The sequence below is a fragment of the Psittacula echo genome (assembly GCF_963264785.1).
Source record: "Psittacula echo genome assembly, chromosome: 11".
NCBI classification, from domain to species: domain Eukaryota; kingdom Metazoa; phylum Chordata; class Aves; order Psittaciformes; family Psittacidae; genus Psittacula; species Psittacula echo.
In genome coordinates, this window is record NC_137746.1 from 7,331,013 (window position 1) to 7,351,545 (window position 20,533).

General features: G+C 53.8%; 1 protein-coding gene across 2 annotated transcripts in view; it reads left to right on the forward strand.

The window, feature by feature from the left end:
* LARP1 (La ribonucleoprotein 1, translational regulator) overlaps positions 1-20,533 on the forward strand; it is a 44,819-nt gene that overhangs the window by 18,730 nt on the left and 5,556 nt on the right. The window contains exons 3-19 of one of the 2 annotated variants that reach the window (XM_080626972.1): positions 9,646-9,707; positions 11,119-11,184; positions 11,931-12,102; positions 12,675-12,806; positions 12,994-13,137; positions 13,796-13,958; positions 14,225-14,369; positions 14,581-14,755; positions 15,400-15,569; positions 15,858-16,217; positions 16,937-17,060; positions 17,639-17,862; positions 17,960-18,066; positions 18,562-18,713; positions 18,945-19,089; positions 19,329-19,438; positions 19,900-20,027. In XM_080626972.1, coding sequence (XP_080483098.1) covers positions 9,646-9,707; positions 11,119-11,184; positions 11,931-12,102; positions 12,675-12,806; positions 12,994-13,137; positions 13,796-13,958; positions 14,225-14,369; positions 14,581-14,755; positions 15,400-15,569; positions 15,858-16,217; positions 16,937-17,060; positions 17,639-17,862; positions 17,960-18,066; positions 18,562-18,713; positions 18,945-19,089; positions 19,329-19,438; positions 19,900-20,027 — 2,579 coding nt within the window. The remainder of the gene's footprint in view (positions 1-9,645; positions 9,708-11,118; positions 11,185-11,930; positions 12,103-12,674; positions 12,807-12,993; positions 13,138-13,795; positions 13,959-14,224; positions 14,370-14,580; positions 14,756-15,399; positions 15,570-15,857; positions 16,218-16,936; positions 17,061-17,638; positions 17,863-17,959; positions 18,067-18,561; positions 18,714-18,944; positions 19,090-19,328; positions 19,439-19,899; positions 20,028-20,533) is intronic. The other variant, XM_080626973.1, reaches the window with a different exon arrangement.

Genomic DNA, 20,533 nt, shown 5'->3' on the forward strand with positions numbered 1-20,533 from the left:
GCAGGGTACCGCTGTGGATGCAGTGGTGTTCCATAGAGCAGCAAGTGATGCTCTCTCTTTGGAGAATTGTCAGCAGTGGCCAAGGTCTTGAGTTATAAATGCCACTTTGGATGGAACACTGTGAAGTTTTCTGTACAGAGATGTGGGTGATGCTCCCACTGCAAGGAAGCCGTTTTTAAACCTTTTGATAAAGAAAAGGGAGCTGGATCTTTAAATTAGGAGAGAAAGTGCCATGTTGCACTCCTGTAGCTGGGTACTCCTGACTCCTTTGGAAAGGCTCGCTCTGATCAGGGTGTTTTTACTGTTTCATGCTGTGTATTGAGGCAGGGGAGGCAACCACCTACAGCACAGGAATTAGCTGGGTTGGAGAGAGTGGTTTATGCAGCAGGATCCGTGTGATTGTGCACCCAGGAAGGAAGTTGGCAGCATTCGTTGTATCCAAGTTATTTAGAAAAATCTTGAGTTTCACTGTGTCTGCCTTAAGGTGGGCAGCATAAGTGATGATGCTGTATCTTGTGCTTGGAGAGCATGTCCTGAAATCAGCTTGGCTGAGGTACAGTGATGCTTAGGTAGCAGAAAAGGAGCCTTTCTGCCTGCCCTCAGAGATTGGGAGGGTTTTTGCTTGCTGTGCTGGTGTCACTGGATTCACCAATGGGAAGAGGCCCCCATACCTGTGCTTAGTTTATTCAATCCAGGTAGTTATGGGACTGTAGGCTTTGTTCAGCTCCTATATTGAGACACCCTGCTTAGCGGGTGACCTGGGTCTGGCTTCGCTAAATTCCTGGGAATGTTTGCAACACTGAATCTCTATTGCTTTCCCCTGTCCCAAGAGATGGAGCTGGGTTTCTGCCTGCTGCTGCTCAGTCTCTTTGCATTATACACAGTCATGGAGGCAGGCTTGCAGCTGACCTGGTGCAGGATTCAAGGGTGAGGTGTAGCTGTCACTTTGCCCAGCGGCCATCGCACAGGGGACACACTGGCCCTGCAGAGATCCCTCTGCAGAAGGAGCCCAAGGCAGGAGCAGGAATCGCATTGGGAAGAACTAGAAATGGTCTTATTTAGATTACATTGCATTTCTAGAAGCCTGGCCTCTGTTGTCTTTGAGGTGCCAGGTTTTCCAGAAGCACATTTGCACCTTTGCCTTGTACAACCCCTTTCCCCTCCACTGGCACAGACAGCAGGAGCTGCGCAGACTTCTTGACAGTGCAAATGCTCAGCGGGAGGGACTCGTGGCAGGCGCTTGGCTCTCAATTCCTGTCTCTTCAATGTGAAGTATTTACAGTGAGACGAACCAGATGCTTCCCAGGAAAGGTTTTGTCAGCTTCCAAGTCCCCAGATGCAGCTGCAGAAGAGGCTGACGGCTATTAAAGGCATCACAGCATTGGCTTCGGCTGAGATGTAGTGACCTCTTCTTGCTGGTGCTACGGGCACCACCAGTTGTGCTGTCTCATCGGCCGCAGTGGGATGCGGGCGGAGAGCACCCCTCTGCTGGTGACAAGAGATTAATGATGTCTGGTCCTCGGGCTCTTTTTTTCTTCTTCTCCTTTGAAGCCCTTCCACTGCAGTGAGAGAGGGGGAGTGGGTGATGCTCTTGGCTTTTGTTGCTGCACACTTTCGCTTCTAGGACCATCTCTGCAGCAGAGGCACGTGTGTGAGCACTGCATGGTTGCCTTTGCTCCCTCTCCATTCTCAGCATGGCCGTGTCTGTCTCATTTGCCCAGCCACACTGTGGAGAGAGGGGTGAGCTGGTCCAGGTGAGGCAAACTCCCATCCACAGCCACGAGCATGGAGAGGCCGGCAGCCAAGGCATCACTGCTGAATGCGGCCCCTCAGCTGGTCACTCTGGTCAGGTTCCCAGTGTGCCTCTCGCTTTCAAGATAAGGTCCAGGACTTTGGGCTGGGCCCTATTTGTTGCTCTTGGTGCTTATCAGCTTTTGCTGCTGACAAGGTGACCTGCTGTGCAGCACTGAGGATGGGAGGCAAGATCCCCCTGGCCCAGGCTGCATGCTAGCCTGGCCTCCCTAGGGCAGCCTATGTGCTTGCACACTGCACTCCCACTCTGCGGGATGTTCCAGTCTCAGTCCTGGCTGGATGAGAGGACTTCCTGGGTGCCATGGAGGTAGGATCTGTGTAGGTAACAGGTCAGCTCCTCCAAGTGGGGGGGTAAGGGAGGGACAAGCTCGCTAGGTCATCGTTTTTCTGACTAAATATAGTTGCCCGTGCTTTCATAAGGCCGGGATTTCTGCAACACGTGACTGCCTTATCCTTCTGGCCCACAGTTGGTCAGGAGTAGGGGATCGTGTGTCTGAATGGGTAGTAATTAGCTGTTAACTAGCTTTTCATTAGAGCCTGGCGGAGCAGGCAGAGCCCTCCAGCAGAGCTGAGCAGGAACAGAGGAAACTCTAGTCCCTCCTGGAGGGTGGACACCCCCCTTTAATTTGCAAAGCAGTTGCCCCCAGAGGTGAGTGGATTGGGTTCTGCTGTGTTTTCTAAGGAGTCTCAGTCCTGCCCTGCCTTGTGTGTCTGCCCTTGCTGTCCTGGAGCTCCTGCTCCTGTCGCCTCCCTCTTCCCCACCACTGCTTTTCTGTTTTGTAGGTCATGAACTACCAGCTGGTCCCTGAGCTGCTTTGGTTGGAGGAGAGCCTGACCCTCCGGCTCCTCCACGCTTTGGCATGCCCTGAGCCCCTGCAGCCTTGCCTGTGGTGCCCTCCTCTCCCAATGCCGAGGTGTCCTTGCTCTGCTTTGTTACTCTGAGCAGCAGCTGGATCAACTCATGCCTTTCCTCAGGCCTCCATAATGGACTGACTTGGTGTTTGCCGAGGAATGCTGCTGCCTTTTCCAGCCCTGAGCCATTTAACGCGATGGAGCATTTTTAGGAGGCTAGAAGGCTTTTTCTCTCTTCTGTGAATGCAGAGGGATTGCTGGCTAAATGGATGCTCTGCTGGCTGGAGATTTGTCTGCGCTGGACAAGCTGAGTCAGGCACTGGTGCTGGTGTAGCCTCTTGTGCAGGGTGGTGGGATGATGGGTGCCTTTCCTTGGAAAACTGGGGGTCGGTGATTCCTGTGCCTCTTCATTCTGCATGAGCCCTGCGTCTCTGGGACTGGTATGGTGGAATGAGCATGGATCGTGTGTCAAAAGTTTCCTAGAAACCCTCTTCAGGGAAGAGCCTGGCTTGAAAAGGCAGTGGGAAGATGTCACTCACCCTAGAGAGAGTTCATTTGCTACCTTTAATAGTAGTTCTCTGTGCCAGGAAGAATCCACGGTGCCCTTGCTGCCACTGTTAACATTAGAAATGCCTCTCAGTGTTTCTTAACCCGCTCCTTCTGCAGTGTATCTTAGCCACAAGTTGAAGGGTTTGTGTCTTGGACTGGGAGGCTGCAAAGAGGACAGTTGTGCATCTTTGGTAAGTCCAGACCTTTCTTGTCCCTCATTCTCCTTGAAAATAAGTCAGACCCTGCAGATAACTTGTGTGTGCAGAGCTAAATGCATTTGGAAAGCAGTACTGTTCATCAGCTCCCTGTGAGCAGGGCTGTTAGATGTGGTGCCCCTGCATGCTTGGAAGGCCTGTGCTGTGCTGTCAGCAGAGAGACAGGCTCTGCAAGAGTCTCGAGCTGCTTTACCTCCCCCTGCTCCCGGGCTGTCCCAGGACTAACAGCTGAGGGATGTGAGGGCTTGAAGAGCTGGGAACATAACTCGTGTGCCCACACTGCAGCCTGTGACGGTGCCTGACACACGCGGTATTGAACCTGCGTGTACCCCGACCTCTTCCCGTGCAGTTTTCCAGGGCAGACTCCAGATCCTGCGAGGACACCCAGGTGGGAGGGAGCGTTCCTCGTGCTCTCTGCGGAGCTGTCAGATGCCCTTTTTGAAGTTATTTTTAGCGGGTGATCTTTGCAGCAGTTGCAGAGCTTACATTGCAGAGAAGTGTAGGCAGCTCCCTGCTTCCTCTGCTGTTCCAGTGGGGCTTGGAAGGTGGAGCTGTCTGATGAGGAGCTGCAGAAAAATGGCTTGGAAGGCTTTGAGCCTTTGAGGTGTCTGCAGCTTGTCTCTTGCTCCTGCTGAACAGGCTTCCCACGTGCTTTACAAGCCTGAATCCCATTCAGCTATGCAGCTTAGGGATCCGGTCTTCTGCTTGGTCCTGACCTTGTCCATTCTTGGATGTGCAGGAAACTTGTGGTGTTACAGAGCTGTTTCAAATACCTCTTGTTACCTTTGTGAGCAGGGCCAGGCCCTGGGCTGCCAGCAGGGAGTCACCAGACTGCATCCAGCATGTGGTGTGGTTCTTCAGTCCCTAGCAGTGGGTGAGAGCCCCTGTTGTGGACACACAGACTCCTTTATGCTGGAAGATGTCCTTGTGATAACATCCCTTTTAAAGCTGTTGGAGAACTCCATCCAATGCTCCCTTGATCTCCCTCTTCATGCACCTCCAGCTACAACTGCGATTTGGCAAGAAGTAGAGCTGTAAAACACTGTAAACCAAGAGGAGTGCAGTCTGTGTGCCTGGTTTGCCCTGATCCTTGCTGGGTTTTATGTGCCTTACAATGTCCAGCAAAATGTGAGCATGTCAAGCAGTCAGTGCTGTAAATCCCAGGCTCGTGCATGGAGCTGCAGAGACAAGCATTTCCCATCTCAGTCTGACATTAGTTCTCACAGGTGGCTGAAGCTTGTGCTGGGAGCAGCTCCTTGGAAGATGCTGCTTCCTCTCTGGGGGTATCAGCACCTCTCTGCATGCAGGGCTGCAGAGACTGAAATCGCCTCCTGTTTGCCTGTGCTTCCCTACACCTTTATAATAAGGATGTGCTGCCACTGCTGCTGTCTTGCTGAGGAAGAACTGGGTACAGCAGCCACGGGAGGCTGCTGGTGGGAGGGGGAAGGCTGCTGTTGGCTTGCAAGTCACATCTGGTCTGCGCGACTGACTCTGCAAATGTCTCTGGAGAAAGTGTAGCATTGGTGGGCATGAAGCTCACCAGCTGTGTCCTCTGGCTCAGCCAGGCTGAAATGCCAAGTCATGGAGTGTGAAAGCATAGGAAGTGGTGAGTGCCACAAGAGAGCCTCTGAATCAGTGTCCTGTCCCTGCTGCTGTGTGGGTCAGGCCGCCCTGTTGCACAGCTTGCTTGAGGCAGGATTAGTGCCCTGAGTTTCCCATGGTGGCAAGGTGGGGATGCGCCTTTGTGCAGCTGTTTTGCATTGGGGTCCCCTCTGAGACTAGCAAGGGGATTCTTGCAGGCATAGTGGGGTCCTTGCAGCCTTGGCTCTGGCTGCCTGCTGGGTTCCTTTCCTACAGGAATTGCTTTGCAGATTGGTGCTGTCCCACCACTTCTGTCCTGTGTGTTGTACCCCAGGAGGGACCCTCCTGGAAAGACTCTAGCTATTTCCAGGGAAACAGCTAATTCTCAGGCTGATGTTCTCTGCCTGGACAGTGAGTGTGTATGTGTAATTGTGAGCAAGTAATAGTCCTCTTCAGTGTAAGCTGTCTGATGGTTTCTGTCTTCTCTCACAAGCTGTCATACCTGGGTGTCCATAGTTTCTCAGGAGGTTAATGCAGTAACTTTTCCTTGCTGTGTCACTTTGACTGGGACATTATTCCCCTTGCAGCCTGCCCAGACTGCTCAGGACTCAGCTCACCCTTGCCCAACCTGCGCTTGCTCTTCCTCACCTAAAGACCTTGAAGAAGCATTGTCAGAGTGGGTGTCCATCATGTTGGTTATGAACTGTGATTCTCCTGTGTGCTGAGACTGTCCCATGGAGCACGGGAAGGAGAAGGGATCACTCAGACTGTTGGGTAGTGAAGCGGATCCCACTGAATCGCAGGGCGTGTGTCCGGCTGTTCCGCACGGCACCCTCGGGGCTCTGGAAATACCAGTTCAGCTCTCCCGTTCCCAGCAGGACCCGCAGCACGGAGCATGCGCCCTGCCTCAGCCTCTCCAGCGCAAAGTCCGAGCTCTTGGCTCCAGAATGGCCTTCATCAGCACTTTGTCCTGTGGGCTGCGGCGGCTCATGTGGGAAAGGAGGGCTCTGCTGTGTCACTCACAGAGCTGGAGCTGAGCACCTTGCATTCCTGCTGAGAGCCTGGGCTGCCCTCTGAGGCTGTCCCAGCTGGTGCTGGGGTGCTCTGAGTCCTTGTCTATGTTGTGATACACCAGGAGCAGGCCCTACAGCTTTCTTACAGAGGTGCAGGTATTCCTGCAGTATAATGCCAGCCCTACAGATTTATTCCACCTCTTCATCTGCCTTCTCTACAAACCCATTAGAAGGTGCACTTAGGTACAAGAAGAGGCAGGGAAACAGGCTGGCAGCACTGGATTGGATTTTCCCAGCTGAGGTAGTAGATAGGTCTCCTGGGCCAAGCTCAGTGGTCCTACAACACGTGTCCATCTCAGCATTAGGGGATAACACATTTAGCTGTGGAGCTGCTGTCACCCTGTCTGGTCCTTGTCCAACAGCTCTTTTCCTTCCAGGTACAAGGTGTTGGCTCACTTGGGCATCCCTTTGAGCTTCCTGCCTGGAGGACTGCTGTGCTCTGGTGTGCTGTGCGGGAAGCACAAGGTGTCTGCACAGCATCGCCCTGCTTGGTGTTCACTGGGGATCGAGCATCAAAAGCCAAGGAATGCTCCTGCTGTGCCCTGGTCACAGGAGGGGTTTGGCTGCAGTGCTGGCATGGGGCTGTGCTGCTCCCACCTCTGCATCATCCCCTTGGTTGCTAAGAAATAATCTCGGGGCTGGGCAACCCCACGGGCAAAGGATCTGGTTCTGGCTTTAAGCAGCAGATCAAAACCTGCTTTTCTGTTCCTGGCTGTGCCAGCAGCTGCTCTGTGGCTGCAGGCAAAGCTGCTCCTTCCTTCCCTGCCCACTGTTCCCTTGCCAGCCTCACACCGCTAAAGTCCTGGCTCCTGCTGTAGCTGTTTTGCCTGTCCTCTTGCACAGAAGGGCCCTGTTTTTTGAGGGGAGGGCTGTCAGGCAGTGTTAGTGCAACTGAAAGTTGCACCAAATAGATGCCAGAGGAGGTTTGTGAGATGCCAGGAGGTCTGAGACATCTGTGAGCAGCTTTTAAGGGCTCAGCTATCAGCCAGGGCAGTATCTAGCATCCTTCACTTGCGCTCCTTGTCCAAGCTACTGGAGTGGGGTGAGCATCACCTACTTGCTCCCTATTGCCCAAGTTGATGCGGTGATGAAGGCCAATGGGGTTTGGAACACAAGATGTGTTCCTGTCCTTGTAGGAAGGTTTTTGAGCACCTGGATTAGCCCAAATGTGGTTTGGGTTTGGTTTATTAAACACTTGGGTTTGCTTGAGTTTCTGCAAGGAAACATGAAGAGCAGTTTTGGGTTTGATGTCCAGGAGCTTGGGGCCCTTGGTTAGGCTGGTGTGCCCTGGGGAGTGCCAGGCACGCTCAGCTTCTGCTTGCCATGACTTTTGGCTCTGTGTGTCCATAGCACAGTCACACCCTCAGCCTCCGGCCTTGCTCTGAGTGCTCTCCACCATGACTTGCAGATCCTGACTTCATCCACGCTGCTGAGAGGTGCCTCAGCCCCTGCCGTGGTGCTGGCCTGGCCTCGCTTCCTGGAGCAGCCTCCCTGCCAGGCTGCAGCCCTTTGCTTTGCTTTGCTTTGTGTTTTGTCTTATGAAGCGTTCTGCAGATGCTAATGAGTCTTCTCAGCACCTCGGCTAGATAAGGGATCCCTGCTCCTATCTTGCAGATAAGGAAAGCAGCAGAACTTGTTTCAAACAATCTTCCTCCCCCACAAAGACATGGAGTCTGTGGCACCCACCCCTGCAGCCTGTGTGTGCCTCTTTCACTAGGGGTTGTGACGGGTCCTCTCTTTGCCTGGACCCCCAAAAGGACATCGATGGCCATGAGGCTTCTAAACTGAAAGCAGCTGGAGAAAACGGCTGGATGCCATTGATGTGAAGGCTGGGGCTGCAGTGTGGAGGGAGCAGGCACGGGTGGGATGCCTGCAGTGAGCTCTGCTCTCCCCCAGCCTGAGATGGGTGCCTGATCAGCTTGCAGAGCAAGTTCAGTTCTCCTTCCCTGTGGTGCCAGCATGTCAGTGCTGTAGGAGCAGGCAGGGGTGCTCCGTACCTGTGGAAAAACGGGCTGGCCGTGGGTTTGTGCTGTAGCACTGGGTGCCTTTTGAAGCTATATTTAGTCGGTGACATCTGTGGGTGTTGAGTGGAGGATTTCAGGGGCTGTTTGGAAAGCGCTCGCTCTTCCTACACTAACAGGGAAGTTTAAAAGCCTCGTGGCAAGCTTTGTGCTGTGGAGCTGGGATTCTCAATGAGGTGCACGTGGAATAAGTGAGGGACACGTGGGACTGATGCTGCTCATGGGGAGAGGCTCTCTGAGGAAAGGGGAAGATTTAGGGACCTATCTGAGAGCTTTGGTGTTTCCTGGGGGTGGAATCCCCATTTGGGAACCTTGGGGAAGGGGAGCACATGTGGCTCCGTCCTGCCGTCGCTGACTCTGCCTTGCTGACACTTCAAAGCCTGCAGCTCTGAGCAAGGCTGGGCTGGCAGGATGAATCACAGCTTTCCAGGCTAGCAAGGGGCCGGTTTTGATCATCTAGGCAAAGTTGTCCTTCCTTACGCAGGAGATCAAAGCCACCTTTGAGTGGGGCTGGGTAGGTTGTTCAGGGTGTTCCCAGGGACATCCCCACATAGCCTCTGCCATCCCTCAGGGCTCTTCACCTTCACCTCCCACCCTCACCCCCACCCCAGTCCTGGGTGCTTGTCTTTTGAACCGGTGGAGTCAGCAGAAATGCCCCTCAAGGCAGGGGCCAGCGGACTCTCCTCTCCCTGTTGTGGAGCAGACACTCATGTGGCCCTCATGGGGCTGGTTTGTGTTGGGTGGTGGTTTGCTGCTCTGTTGGATTCTGCGTGAACCTGATCCGCAGACCTTGCAGCCAACCCTGGGAGGAGGGAGAAAATGAGTCTGGTTTCTTCTCCTGCTTATAAGGAGGTGGTGTGTGAGCAGGAAGCAAGACACATCATGGTGGAACTGAGGTCTTGACTTGCTATGGGTCCATAGTGGCGCAGACCCCAGCAGTTGTACTCTTACTTACAACCTCCTGGCGGCACTCAAGTGCCTAAATACTCTTGCCTGTAGCAGGATTGAAGCACTTCCCAGGTCTGGCTTTTCTCTGTACATTCCCTCTCATTAAGTCACTGCCCTGTGCTGGGATGCACTAGAGATCAAAGCACAAGGTGAGCAGCGCCCATGTGTGTCCCTGTGTCAGAGCCCTTCTCCCCTCCCTTGGGGAGGGTTGGCCACACTGGTGGTGATGGGCCTCGCCTGTTCAAGGGCATGTTTGTTTTGCTGTGCATAACAGCAGATCAAGTTCTGCATGGTGCTGCACAGAGCGAGCTGAACTTGCCACCCCTCCTCCCTGGCTGGCAAGGCCAAGTGGGGAGGGCTGAGCTAAGTCAGGGAGTGCCTTTCTGTGGCAGGATGGGGTAAAGGTCCATTTCTTGGCCACTTAGATGAATCAGCAGTGTTCTGATCTTGCTGCGGCCCTTCTGAGATCCAGGTCAGAAGCTGGCTCTGTTGTCTGTTCAGCTTTTCCTCTTGGCCACTCTTTGCTTCCTCCAGGGCTAACACTTCCGCAACCCTCAGCTGTGTTCTAACAGTCTTGTTCTCCTCCTCTTGCAGAACATACAACTCCTGCGAAGGTGGTGAGGGCTGCCAACCCGAGACCGCGGAAAGGAAGCAAGGTAAGGCTGTGTCTGCTGTCCCATCGCTGGCCTCCAGCGCCTGGTGCCCTTGGCAGTGCTACATGCATCACAAGCCTGGTTGTGGAGGGTTTACTGGCCTGGCCACTTGCAAGAAGAGCATCCTGATCCTCCATCTCCTCTTCAGTGTTTTAATGGTCTTGAATGCTGCCCATTCAAGAATGGTGTTCTGCCCAGTTAGGCCAGGGGAGACCTCACCTCACCTTTCACAGGGAGGCACTTGAAGCACAGTCCTTGATGTGGAAACCCTCTCCCCTCGACACAAATCCCTTGGGAGCTTAGCCAGTGCCCTGCTTTGCAGTGCGGACAGGGGAGTGGTGTGATGGAGCAGTGTGTCTGCAGGTCCTTTCTTGTGCAATCTGTTCTTTCCTGGCACATGGAGAGTCAGGGTAATTGATTTCAAAACAATTCAACTGCTTTGGAGGAACCAGGGCAATCTGTTCCAGGGATCAGCATGTGATGGAGGGACAGTTGCTTCAGAGGATGTTGCATGCAGCTGGGGCACAGGCAGGGATGCGGGCTGTTGGTTTGGCTCCCAGCAGCTAGTGAAGACCTATCTAAAACTTGATAAGACTTTCCTTATCTGTACCACATCAGGGAGAGGAGGGTCCTGGGATGGAAGGTGCTCCTGGCTGAAACAGGCCTTGCACTGGAAGTAGTTTTCCAAGGAAACCTGCCTTGTGGGGAGAGGAGCATGTCACCTGCATGTAGAGATGTGATCCAAGGGATTCAGTGACTCCAAATTAACTTAGAACTAATAACCCCACAAGGGGAAGGAGGCATTTCTGTGCCCAGGTAAACTCAGTGCCCAGCTGTGGTTCATGGTGTGTCTGGGCAACTATTCGGGTCCTTTGTGTCCTGCAGGTCCTCTCTGAAACCTGGAAGAGGTAGAGATGATGGTAGTGGCCAGGTCATTTATTTAGCAGAGAGGTGCCTGGTGGGTCCCTGATGTGGTGTCTGGAATGAGGGAGCACCCATCACCATCAGACACCTGCTTGAATTTTCCCGCCACTTCTACTCCATGATCCTTTTGCTTTGTTGTTGCCAGCCCTTGGTTGCATTGGGCACTGAAGTGAAGCTGTGCCTGGCTGTAACCTGCCACTAGGTGGAAGCAGCTTCTTTAATGGGATGTAGTTGCTCCAGGTGGATTTAGGATGCTGAAAGCTGTGTGCTTTCCTTGTCCAAGGGATAGTGCTTGTGATGAGTGAGTTAACCTGGGCAACTTGGTGCCAAATGCTGCTGTTGGGGCAAAATGGTGGGAGCTGAGAGGCTGGTAGTTTATGGGGCTGCTGGCAGCCTCAGTACAACCCCTTATAGACATCAGGTTTGTCTGATGCAGGGAATTGGCATCTGCAGTTTGTGCACTAACAAAACCTTTCTCTTTGGTTACAAGGTTGGTGACTTTGGTGATGCCACAAACTGGCCAACACCAGGAGAGATAGCCCACAAGAGCGTCCAGGTGAGAACACAAAATCACTCCAATGAGCAGGATAAGGCCCTTGCAGACCTCCCCGTCCTTCTGGAAGCACTGGCTGAGCTCAGGCCATTTGGGGTGCTGAGTGTCAGTGCAGAGGCAGCCAGGAATAGCGTGCAGGGGATTTCCTTTTAGGGCTGCTCTGTCTGTCCAGCTCCCTCCCTCAGTGCTATTCTGGGAGCTTGGAGCCCTGTCTAAATCCCTGGGCTGGGTGCAGCAGGTAAGGCAGCTCCCAGACCTGCTCTCCTCAGGGTGCTCAGTGCAAGAAGGGGCCTGGGCAGAAGTCTTCTATAGGAGAAAATGCATGAGAAAGGGTTGATGTGCCCATGGGGCATGGCCTTCTGCTCCAGACATGGGTGTCATTGAAACCTTTCTATTTTTAAAGGCTGGTCTGCCAGCTCCTGTCTATCAGGGCATGAGGTTCACTCACCCTTTTGCCATTGGGGCAGTCTGGTCGCTTGCAGGATAACTCTGTCCAGGAGCACCAGGCTTCCCTGGCAGTCCATCTTAGTAACTTCTGTGCCTGGGGCTTGTGTCTCAGCTTGAGCACTTCCCAGCTTCTCTAGAGGCCCTTGCCCTGCTCTTTGCCAGGAACAGAACATCTCTGAGGGATTCTTCCAGCCTAGGGCAAGGTCCTCTGGTTCCTTTTGCTGCCGGGACAGCTGAGGTCTGCCTCCAGCTCTTCATTTCTCCCACCTCTCACATCTTCCCTCCAACTCGTGTGTCTCCAGCAGCCACATAAAGCACCATCCCTTCGGAAACTGCCTGTCAAGAAAGACATGAAAGAGCAGGAGAAAGGAGATGGGAGCGATGGCAAAGAGAGCCTGAAAACCAAATCGGATGAGTCTGGGGAAGAGAAGAATGGTGACGATGATAACCAGAAGTCAGCCCAGAAGAAGAAAGGTAAGGCAGGACCTGGTGAAGACAATCTGTCCCCTATTCTGTGACTCTCAGCTAGGTGGAAGCATCCACTGCCTTCCCTGGGGGCCTTGCTGCAGGACATGGTCCCAGTGCAGGGACAGCTATGATGTTTGCAGGCTTCAAGGGGGGCTGAGTGTCATTTTGGTGGAACAGGGCCCAAGCAGGGGTGTCTGAGTGTCTCAGTGTGACAGTGGTCTACCCTTCCATGTGCACTCTGGAGACACAGTACGCTCCCTGACTGTGGGTTGCATCAGCCATGGATGACACATGGGCTCACTCTGGCTTGAGCCTCAGTGAGCAGAAGGGGGCAGAAGGACAAATGCAGTGAAGCAGCAGGGGAGTTTTGTGCCATGTCCCTCCATGCCCAAGAGTTCTGTTTGGAGACTTTCTCCATCCGGTAAGGCTTGGAGGGATGTCTGAGGACAGGATCAGTCCAAAAGGCCCTGATGCTTTCTCCCCTCCATGGGTGGGGACTGTGTGACAAGATGGGGCTGTGGGGAAGGAAGCAGAAGCTCTCTGAACCTGTGTCACACCCAAACCCTGTCCTTTTGCAGGCAACAAACACAAGTGGGTCCCTTTGCAGATAGACATGAAGTCAGAGGTGCCTAGGGACAAAACGGCCTCTCGGAACAACCGGCAAAACGAGCAGCACAGGCACCCCTCCAACAACCGCAGCGAGCTCAAAGGTGGGGGCTCAGCCTGGGGACCCCTCTCCCTGCCCTGGCCACGGGTCAGAGCAGGCCCTGGTGCCCAGGCATGGCACAGTGGGCACCCTTCCTGCATTCAAAGCGCTCTGGGTGCAGTGGGCTTGTTCCAGGAGGGTGTTTTCACACTGTAACACTCCTCCTGCCCCTCCTTCCCTGTCTGCTGCAGGCTGGCACCCGGACAACAAGCACGAGCGCAGCTGGCAGGACCATGATGAAACCTCCAGCGTGAAGAGCGAGGGAGGAGCCGTGCGAGGGACCTTCCGGGGCAGAGGCCGGGGCCGCGGCAGGGGCCGGGGCCGGGGCAGAGGAGGTGATCCCTGGATGTGTGCTCTTGTGGCAGCAGGGAGCATGTGCTGAAGTGTGTGGCTCTATGTGTGTGTGAGACCTGGGGCAGCAGAGCACTGTAGGGATACAGGGAAATACTGTGGCGGGTCATCCCAGCCGGTAAATTGAGCTGATTTTAATGAGAGCAAATTATTCTTTCTAGTATTTTAATAAAGGCAGATGCCCTTCTGCTACTCAGGCCAAGTTCCTCCACCTGTTTTCTGTCCGCTGCAGTACTCCTGCATGGAGGAGTTGAAGCATGCTGATACTCCGTGTAGGCTTTATGTCAAGAGCCCAGCAGGAGTCATGGCTTCGATGGGGAAGCATCTACACTGGTACTTGACAGGGCAGTGTCTAACCTTGGCACAGCTTCAGTGTAGGGTCTTCATGTGCCATCTGGGCTGCCCAGTTGCTCCTGGGTAAGAGGATTCCTGGCCTCTCTTTGGCTTGGTATGTTGAAACTTCACTGAGATCCCTTTTGTACAAAGGCCGAGAGCAGGAGGATGAGGGATGTGGGTGTAATGCCCCATTGTGGGCTGCCATGGGGCCCCAGGAACAGTGCAGAGGGAGCTGTTTGTGCAAGAGTCTAGCCCTGTCTGGCAGATCCCAGGAGCTCTGTGTTGACCCTTCCTCATGTCACACAGGGCACTTTGACTACCAGTATGGGTACCGGAAATTCGAGGGCTCCGATGGCTCCCGCACGCAGAAGTATGCCAGCAACATCACTTACTACTTTGACAACATCAGCAGTGCTGAGCTCTACAGCGTGGACCAGGAGCTGCTCAAAGACTACATCAAGCGACAGATGTAAGCACCACCTCTTCTTCTCTGATCATGGGGATGTTCACAGATGTTTTCCCGGGGGTCTGTGTAGTTAATCCTGTCGGTAGGGTTAGAGCCAGGGTGTGTTAACTCTGTGCCACGCACCTTAGAGCGCCAACTTGCCCCAAGTCTGGGCTCCACAGGCTCTCTTATCAGTCTTGCAGCAGCAGAAGTGTGGGGGATTACTTCCTATGGGGTGTCCAGAGGAAGGTGGCTTGGAGCTGCCTGGCACTGATCTGTTGTCCATACAGTGAATACTACTTCAGTGTGGACAACCTGGAGCGAGACTTCTTCCTGCGCCGCAAGATGGACTCGGATGGTTTCCTTCCCATCACCCTGATCGCCAGCTTCCACCGGGTGCAGGCACTGACCACTGACATCAGCCTCATCATCAAGGTGGGGGCAAAGAAAGATTAACTTCCTTCTTACCATCCCTCTCTGAGGCTTGTTTTCTAGATGGGCTATGGGTGAGATGCAAGTGGAGCCTTCCCTTGTCCTTTTCTTGCTCCCTCCTCCTCTTGTTTCTCCCAGGGAGGAAGGGCTGGGGCTGAGCCATTCAGTGTGCCAAGGTAGGGCTATAAGTTAACCAGGTATCCCTTGGTTCCAGGCTCTGAAGGACAGCAAGGTGGTGGAAATTGTGGATGAGAAGATAAGGAGAAAAGAGCAGCCAGAGAAATGGGCTCTGCCTGGCCCCCCTATGGCAGACTACACACAGACTGACTTCTCACAGTTCATCAACTGCCCTGAGTTTGTGCCCCGGCAAAGCTTCCAGAAAGAGACAGGTGGGCACTGGGGAATATGGAGGGAGGTGTGGGATGCAGTGTTGGTACTGCAGCAGGACTGAGACCCTGAGAGTCAGGGGTGTTCCCCAGGCAAGGCTCTGTCATTTGCTTTCTGCTTGGTGGTGCGAGCTGGCATGGGCTTTATCCTCAGACCTCTGGAGCTCTGCTACCTCTGTATGTGGGGAAACATGAAAGAGACTGAGTCTGTGGGGACTGAAGGGATTCAGGGAGGGGTTATTCCTGCTGGAAGTCTCTTGGCTGTGCCTGGAAATACTCTGCTACTGCTGGGCAGAGCAGAGGACATTCATAATGCACCTTTTCCTTAATGGATGAGGAGATGCTGAACACAAACGGGGCAGCAGGTATGGAGCTGTCAGCTGACTGCAGGGGAAGGGTCTGTTGTCTTTTTTTACGGGCTGCCCCCTGCTCCTGTCTTCCCATCCCATGGGGGCTGTCAGGAGCCCAGGGCTGGGCCCAGGAGGCCAAGTGAAGAATCTTCTTGGTGCTGTTGTAAGACTTAGTTTTGGCAGGAGATAAGCTGTGCCGTGCTGCCAGAATAACCCCCTCTTTGGTCGAGTGCTTTACACACTCCCTCAGGCTCCATTGCTTCCTCTAAAGCACCTTGCGGCTCTTGTTGGCTCTAGAGTCTGCCCCTGGTTCCCCACGTGCTGCCAGCCCGGTCCCCACCAAAACAGAGGAGGTCAGTAACCTGAAGACAATGCCCAAGGGCCTGTCCACAAGTCTGCCGGACCTGGATTCAGAGACATGGATTGAAGTGAAGAAGAGACCTCGGCCCTCGCCAGCCAGGCCCAAGGTAGGAGCTGTTGGGTTGGGGGTCTCCCGGTTGTCTGAGTGAATCTTAAGTAGGCAGGTCTCAAATCAGATAGGGTCTGTTTGTCATGGGAGTGATGTCCGAGGTCTCTCCTGACCCCATCTGACCCACTTTGGAGCTGATCCTCAGTGGTGTAAACAAGGTGTTCTCCCTATATGGGCAGTTTTGGCTGCAGTAAAGAAACAAGGGGCAATAGCTGTGTCTCCAAGCAGGATGCTTGTGTTGCTGTGTGGTGTTTACTCTTTGTCACCCTTGTCCTCCTACCTGTAGAAACCAGAGGAGTCAAAGACACCACAGCAGCAAAAGCAGAAGGACCAAGATGAACCAGAGGAGCTAGACTTCCTGTTTGATGAGGAGATGGAGCAGATGGACGGCCGCAAGAACACCTTCACCGACTGGTCAGACGAAGACTCTGATTACGAGATCGACGACCGGGATGTAAACAAGATCCTCATCGTGACACAGACACCTCCTTACCTGCGCCGGCATCCTGGCGGGGACCGGACTGGCAACCACACATCCAGGGCTAAAATGAGCTCGGAGCTGGCCAAGGTCATCAACGATGGGCTGTACTACTACGAGCAGGACCTGTGGACAGAGCAGTTTGAGCCAGAGTATTCGCAGATTAAGGTGAGAACAGCTGATTGAAGGAAGGGAGTGCGTGTGGGGTGTAGGAAGGCACGTGTGCAGGAGGCTGATTGCCTTGGTGTGGGATGGGTTAGAGCTAAGCTGGAATTAGTCCTCTTGCAGAGCTTGATTCTTGGCTCTCAGCATCATGTTCTGTTGTATCAGGGGTAATAAACACAGCTCTTGAGTCACAACTCATTGAGTCCATGGTTGTAAGGCTGCAGCCAGGTAAACAAAGTGACAATAATGAGATGACTTGGGGCCCATTGCTCCCTTTGCTGCCAGGGTCTGGCAGGCAGTGCCAGGTCTGTGGGGGAAATTAGTCCCTTGGAGACTGCACTTACTGGTTCATAGATGGATGGGCTGCACTTGGCCTGAGCTCTTCCCCATTTTGGTGCCAGTTTGCACAGACTTGGGCTTTTCATAGAAAGCCCATCTGCTGCTTTGAAGCCTTGGAGTTCCAGCTTGGTGACTCTCACGGTTGAGGATTTAGCTACACATATTCAGTGATGGAAATCATTTTGGCTGTGAGGTGGGGTGGCTGCTGGAGCTATCAGCTGGGCTCAATGTTCCCATGGCTGGTACCTGGCACACTGATGAAGCAGTGCTTCTCTCTGGGGTGGTAGAAGCTGAGAACATGGGGAGAGGGGTCACGATGAACTGATGGGATGAGGGGAGAAGAGGGCAATTGGTTGCTTCATCATCTTCCTCTTCCAATGCAGCAAGAGGTGGAGAACTTCAAGAAGGTGAACATGATCAGCAGGGAGCAGTTTGACACCTTGACCCCAGAGCCCCCGGTGGATCCAAACCAGGAAGTCCCTCCTGGTCCCCCGAGGTTCCAGCAAGGTAAGAGACAATTGGGACTGAATTTGTCCCTGTTCCTCCTGGTAAGAGGCCCTCGGAGGTTGGGTACCAGCTGGGGAGAAGGAATTGTGGCCACAGGAATGTGGGATTATCTTTTCCTAGAGCAGCACTTTTCTCCCAGCTTGAATGTTTTGGGGCTTCAGAAGAGGAGACCCAAAAGCAGGGGTGTCCCAGTTGCGTGAGGAAACCTTGGCAGGCTTTGATGTAGCTCCCTGGTTGTGACTTTCCTCTTGCACCCTCTGAGTAGCTGGAAGGCAGCTGCCTGCTGGGTCTTGTTTGTCTGTGCCTGGCACCTTCTATTGGGAATGGGGGGATTTGTTGCTGCTCTTCACCACTAGGAAGCAGAGACCTTGTGGGATCCCTGAGAGCTCAGTCCTTGGATCTGCTGCTAGGCTTTGGGCTGTGTGGCCAAGCTGGTGGCATGCTGGATTTGAAGCTGCTTCTCTCAGAGGGCCAGGATGTGTCTCTGTTCCAGTCTCTGCTGCTTCCCAACTGCCAGATGGCTGTCCCTTGGCTGTAGTGATGCTCTCATGCTCAGAGCTCAGCTTGACCCATGGCAGGGGTATTTCTCTCTGCAGTACCCACAGACGCTTTGGCTAACAAATTGTTTGGAGCCCCCGAACCTTCAACCATTGCCCGGTCTTTGCCTACAACTGTACCAGAATCACCCAACTACCGCAACGCCAGGACCCCCCGGACCCCTCGCACGCCTCAGCTGAAGGACCCAACACAGACGCCCCGGTTCTACCCAGTGGTGAAAGAGGGCAGGACGATAGATGCCAAGGTTGGGACCAGGGCTGGGTGATGCGGTGGGAGATGTGGTTTCCCAGCTGGGGCCTGGTGGGGAAGCGGACACATCCGTGATGCACTCTGTCTTGCAGACTCCACGGAAGAGGAAGACGAGGCACAGTTCGAACCCTCCGATGGAGTGCCACGTGGGCTGGGTGATGGACTCCCGGGAGCACAGGCCACGAACTGCCTCCATCAGGTACTAGAGATGGGCTTTATGTGGTCATGGAGGAGCTAGAAATGGGAAAGAGAGTAAGTGTGGGAAGGAAGAGAAAAAGCAGGCTCTGAGCCTGGACTCGTAGAATCAGCTCAGTTGGAAGAGACCTTTAAGATCATTGAGTCCAGCCTTTACCCCAGCACTGCCAAGTCCACCACTAAACCATGTCACGAAGGGAAGGTCCCTGGTCTTGCAGGTCTCCTATTTAGGTGGCTGCAGAAAGGATTGGGACCCAACTTGTCCTTCCTGGAAGGAAGGAAGTTTGAAGCCTTGGAACAACATGATGAGACTCAGTTGGAAATATTAGTTACCTTCTTGTTAGGATATCCCCATGGCCCAGGTCCCAAACCCAGAGTGGACAGTCACAGGGAGTCAGTGGTACCAACAGGCAAGTGCTGTGGGGTGGAGTATGACCCCACTCCACTGCCAGCTGGGTGTTGCCAAGGAAGGGTGTTGATGGGAGTCTCTTGTGCTCAGCTCCAGCCCCTCGGAGGGGACCCCGGCCATTGGAAGCTACGGCTGCACCCCGCAGTCCCTGCCTAAGTTCCAGCATCCTTCGCACGAGCTGCTCAAGGAGAATGGCTTCACACAACACGTCTACCACAAGTACCGTCGGCGCTGCCTTAACGGTAGGGACACTGGGGTGTGGGGCAGGGTGTCTGTGCTCCCAGCACATGGAGATAAGCAGGGTCCTACAGGGCAACCTTGCTGGTAGCTTATGTTTCACCCCAGTGTTTATTGAGCACGGGTGGTGGCTCAGAGTGTCCAGCACTGGAGTGGGTGCTCTGCATGAGCCCCTGTGCAAGAGCTGGGTCCCTGGGAGAAGATCTGACTTGTGATCATACCCTCTTCCCAAACAGAGCGGAAACGACTGGGCATTGGTCAGTCCCAGGAGATGAACACACTTTTCCGGTTCTGGTCCTTCTTCCTCCGAGATCACTTCAACAAGAAAATGTATGAGGAGTTTAAGCAACTTGCTGTGGAGGACGGGAAGGAGGGATACAGGTAGGAGAAGAGGGGCAGAGTGGCCTTTCCTGGGAGGGGAGTGAGGGAATAAGAAGGGTTCAGCCTTTTAAAGCGCTCACAACAAAGCAAAGGCAGCATCTCTGCCTTGCTCCAAAGTAGGACTGGGGTTGCTCTCAGTCCCCTCCTGCTGCTGGTGCACAGCAGGGCTCCTGCCTCAAGAGCCTCTCTGCTTGGGTGTTCCATGCAGTGTCTGAGCACCACGTGCTGCTCTGTTCCAGGTACGGTCTGGAGTGCCTTTTCAGATACTACAGCTATGGGCTGGAGAAGAAATTCCGCCCAGACATATTTAAGGACTTTCAAGAAGAGACCATCAAGGATTACGAAGCTGGTAGGTGCCTCCTTTGGCCTCCCCTGGGATTGACAGCAATATAGTCCAGCTGCATGGCTGCTTCTGGGCCTCTTCCCATGACTTTGGGGAAGCCATGTAATGCTGTACATTAACACGTACAACAGGGATCAGCTGGATGTCCTGTTGCTTCATGATAGAGGGTTGAGTGAGTGCTCATCATGCTGAAGACTGCTGGGGGGATGGAAGAGAGCAATGAGAGGCTGTAGCTCCCAAAATGTTTTGCTAGAGGCACCAGTTCCTCTAGGGATTTCTCAACACTCTGTCACCACCAGGACATCCCCTGTCAAGAGGGCTGCCCGTTACAGTTGTTTGCTTCCCTCCAGGTTCTCCATCTTGCCTCAGTTGTGTCTGCCAGTGGAACAGGAGGGTCTGTGGGGCAAGTGGTGGGGAAGCCTGGAGGAAAGTGTTCTGATGTCTCTTTTGGTTTTCTTCCCCTCCAGGACAGCTTTATGGGCTGGAAAAGTTCTGGGCCTTCTTAAAGTATTCCAAAGCCAAAAATCTGGACATTAACAGCAAACTGCAAGAATACCTCAGCAAGTTCAAGCGCCTCGAGGACTTCCGAGTGGATGTGAGTAGCCACAATGCCTGCACCACACCGATGGCCCCTGCAAAAGCTCCTTGGCCCCCTCAAACGATGGAGGATTTGGGGGAAGTCAGTGACACCTAGTGTCATGCCCGATCATTGCAGCCCGGCCAAGAACAAGCTGCAGGGTTGGAATATTGCAGATCCCCTTCAGAACAGCTCTCTGGGGGATTGGATGATAGAATGGTTTGGGTTGGAAGAGACATTAAAGATCATCTAGTTCCAACTCCCCTGCTGTGGGCAGTGACCCATGGATGAGCCCATCTTTCTGTATGAGCTGAGGAGGGAGTTAAAAGTGAGCTTTGGCTTGAATGGAGCTGGCATTTGGAGCTTTTGCTGTGCGCCTGGGTGGGAAGCGAGTCGTCACCATTGGTCTTAATTAGAAGCCAGTCTGTCTTTGGCAGCAGTAGACTGGGGAGGAGGGCATCCATGGGCTTGGGGTGGGCACGTGTGTTCTTTGTGGGTCAGGGAGAGAAGTTGTAACTGGAAGC